General features: G+C 35.4%; 1 protein-coding gene across 1 annotated transcript; it reads right to left on the reverse strand.

The window, feature by feature from the left end:
* Nucleotides 1-449: 449 nt before the first annotated feature.
* On the reverse strand, nt 450-3,616 carry LOC101276629 (AN1-type zinc finger protein 1-like). Its single transcript, XM_049707374.1, is given in 2 exon segments — nt 450-3,320; nt 3,323-3,616. Coding segments are annotated over 2 exon segments (801 nt in total). The 5' UTR covers nt 3,606-3,616; the 3' UTR covers nt 450-2,802.
* Between the last annotated feature and the right edge of the window lie 359 nt (nt 3,617-3,975).

Genomic DNA, 3,975 nt, shown 5'->3' on the forward strand with positions numbered 1-3,975 from the left:
TTGGACCCTGACACAATGAGGCAATCGAAGCCCACTGACTAATTCTAATCTTTTATTCCTTCCTAGTAACACGACTCCTTACTCACAGCTATGGCAAGGATATTCAATTGACCCAACTTAGGTCATATGCCTGTCTTGGAATAAGGAAGGAATAAGGAAAAGAGTCAGGCTTTTTGAACTTCAACCCACAGATTCACAAATGCTTTCTGTTTCCCAAACAAGAGGAGGGGCTTCTGATGCTAAGCAGAAAAAGAGAAAAAAAAAAAAAAAAAAGAACAACAAAGAAACCCCACTACAGTTATCTACTACTGAGCCTATAGATCTAGTAGTCTCTGATCATATAATCATTTCAGCAGATCCTTCCTGTAATCATGACACAATCTGTGTCAGATGCAACAATGACAGTTACACATTAAGTATTTTAGATCATAAAATGTTTGCTCCTCAAAAATTGTCAAAGCAATTTTTATTGGATATTTTTACAGGTTTTTGAAATTTTGACTTATGTAGGTTAATCTTTCAAATACAATAGACTTTATAATCCATCAATTTTATTTCCATGTACCACACTGAGAAAAACAAAATACACTATACTAATGTTGAAAAAGGGACTGGAACTAATGCTTCTGTGATATTTCAGTTAAGTTCCCAGAGAACTTCCCTGGTTTAAAAAGACAAAAAATAAACATAAGACAAGAACTTTATGAAACCAAAGCTATCTTTACAGTTATGTGACCAAATATCTTAATTCACAATTTTTGTTGCCCAGGTCAAAGAGGTGAGGAATGTAAATTTTACTTTCCTCAGATCCTTCCATCTGTAGCCTTTACCCTTCTTCAGGTTCTCCAAGGCTTCTTATCTGAAAACTGCCTGGAATAAAATCTGACAAATCTGGGAAAAATCTAGTAATTTATTATTCATGTGTATTTACTGGCTGATTATATGAAGCTTAAGCTCATTTGTATCATACTGTAGTTAGATATTTATCTGAATTTAAAACATTTTTCTACTTGTGGGTTTTCTGCTTGTAATTCTAGTCGCCTGTGAGCAGGTAGAAAGATTCTAAGGAGGGGTGGGGACAGCCAACCCTAGAATTATATTAAGCGGACTCAACTGAAAGCCCTAAAAGAAAGCCTGAGAAAGATGTCTGATTTCAGAGTAATTTGGAAACGAGACACTGGGGGTACTTCCTCTCGTGCCCACAATCTTGTTCTCTTTAGGAGACTTCTCAGCCTGGATCTCCCGTCCATAGAGCCTCCAAGAATGCTAGCACCTGTGTCTCTTACAGACTAGTTTGCTCCACTATCTGGGACCAGATGACATAAGTCCTTCCCTCCATGCTGCTTTGTCTCTTTTCTAATCATTGACAGGACCTCTTCTTTAGTCTCAAGTGTAGCTCAATCTCTGTTCGCCTTATTTCCCTTCTTTTCAACCCACATTGGTATTTTTTCCGGTATATTTAGCTTCAGTTCAATTCATGAGACATGTGTTGGTCATCTACCCTGTGCAAGTAATTATGCAGATGCTAAGGTATTTGTATTAAAACTTTCTGGTATCTGGGAATATATTTAAATATTATTTCTACTTCTGGTCTTATGGTTTCTGATAAAAGAGCTATTAGAACATAGCTATACTTACTATATATTCGTTGGCACTTGCCACGCTGCTTTGTATTATAGTTTTAAGTACGTATACATCTCTTCATTGTATCCACCATGGCAGTTAGAATCAAATCCTTACATTTAGTAGGTACTTGAATACTAGGTTAATAAATGAATGTATAAGCAGCTGATAGAAGTCAGAAGTTATCTCCATTCACTGCATGAAAATAATATGAAGAAAGAATTAGAGATGAAATAAACACTGTGAGTTTATTCCTTTAATTAAACCTAAAGCCACTATCCCTGTCTATCGCAAAGTAGGAAAGGGACAAATAACAAACAGAAATAACTTCTATTTCTTCTCTATAGTAGTACTTTGCTGAGTATAGATAGAATACATCAGTCAGGAGCATTAATTTTAATGTGTTGGTAAAATGTAGTTACTTTTGGCATGTGTTTTGCTTTGGTATATATATAAAGGACTTGTAATGTAGTTTAGCTATCCCATCTTTCTTCTTATCTGTACTATATGATACAGATAAAATGGTGAATCCTACTGGAGGGAGTTTTTTAATCAGAGATATGCCCCAAAGCACTTAGGTGACAACAAGAAAATAATTTTCCCTTCCTAGGCCTGAGACTCCTCATCCACAAACTTTGAAGAGTGAGTGAGATGACCTCTAAGTTTCTATGGTTCATGTATACACATCAATTTATACATCATGATGTAGGTGGATACTAAGGCTCCATGATGGTAGGCTTGGTCATGTGTCTTGCGTAAAGCAAAAGTGATACATGTTATCTTCTAAGAGCCATCTCTTTCTTCTGCCATAAGAATGGCAATGTCCCCAAAAAGGGTCATTCCTTCATATTAGATTCTGGAGTAAAGACAACATGGAGCAGAGTCACAGCCAATCAAAGCCGACATTAACCAAATGAGAAATATATCTTTGTTGTTGTTATTATAGCATAACCTAATAAAAGTTAATTAGATAAGAGAATTTGCTAAATGTCAGTTCATAGTTAAACCTGAAAACACAAAAATTCAAATCCAATTTAATAGAAGACTGATAATGTAAATTATGACATAATATGAAATAAAAAGCAAGTTTTAAAAATAAAAAATACATAGTATTTATAGTAAAAGAATTTGATTAACAATGAATTTTCCTCGTGATTTCTAGCTTGACTCCCTGAATGACTATTCCAAGTAAGAATCAACATTGTTTAAAAACTGTTCTTCATCATTCAGATATTCCAAGATAATACTTCCACCATTGTATAAAGGACAATCCTCCTTAGCAATCCAGGTTTCCAAAATATGATCCAAGGGTAAGGCTTCTCCTGAGGTACTATGACATAATCTCAATTTCTTAGGTGTTAATTTGTTATTGTCATTTTTAAGACTGGCTAAAGAAGCTGCAAAGTCTATGACCCTTCCAATGCTCCACTGCTGGCGAAAGAACATTGGCTTACTCTTCTCTTTGCTCCCCTTAGGTAAGAAAACCTGAAAGTAAATTCTTTCCGTCTGTGGCAATGATTTATCTCCATTAGCATGCATCTTTAATTTCATCAATGCTAACTTTGCAGCTGTTTCACTATTTTTTGCACCTTTCCGTCGTTTACTTGCTGTCTCTCCTCTCTTGGAATCAATAATGTCTTTAACAAGTTTCTGAGTGGCAGCCATACGAGACTTAGGGATTTCCAGTTCTTCACATTATGATCTGACTGATGACGATGTCTCAGGCAAAAATTCTTCTCACAATAAGGACACATAACTGGCACAAGCTCTCTTTCAGCACAGTCCTTGAATGAGCATGGGTAAGATGTATGTGTATCTGACTTCAGTCTCTCAATTACAGTAACCTCAGGATAGCTATGTGACTCCCTGCTCCTGTGTTCAAGGCAAAATATTCCTGAACAACCATCACATACAAATGGAAGAAAATCTCGCTGCCGGCACTGTTCCACCGGGCAGTGCCGCCCAATGTCCAACTCTGCCATCTCCCAGCGCCGCGAGCTAACTTGTTCTTTATTTTTCAGTTTCTTATGGTAGAAAGAAAAAAACTGAAAAATAAAGTTTTTTTTATATAAAAATAAAAAAACTTGAAGTCACTGATTCGAGACCTTTCTTCTTTTTAATACAGGCATGTTATAAGCACTGCTTTAGTAGCATCCTACAAATTCTGATGTTTTGTTTTTCATTCAGTTCAAAATACTTTATTTTCCTTTTGATTTTGTTTTTGACCTATGGGTTATTTGAGCTGTGTTATTTGGTTTTCACACATTTGGAAAATTTCCAGATATCTTTGTTATTGATTTCTGATTTAATTCCATTGTGATCAGAGAACATTTTTTTTTTTTTTTTTTTTTT

The sequence above is a fragment of the Orcinus orca genome, chromosome 3 (assembly GCF_937001465.1).
Source record: "Orcinus orca chromosome 3, mOrcOrc1.1, whole genome shotgun sequence".
Classification (NCBI taxonomy): Eukaryota; Metazoa; Chordata; class Mammalia; order Artiodactyla; family Delphinidae; genus Orcinus; species Orcinus orca.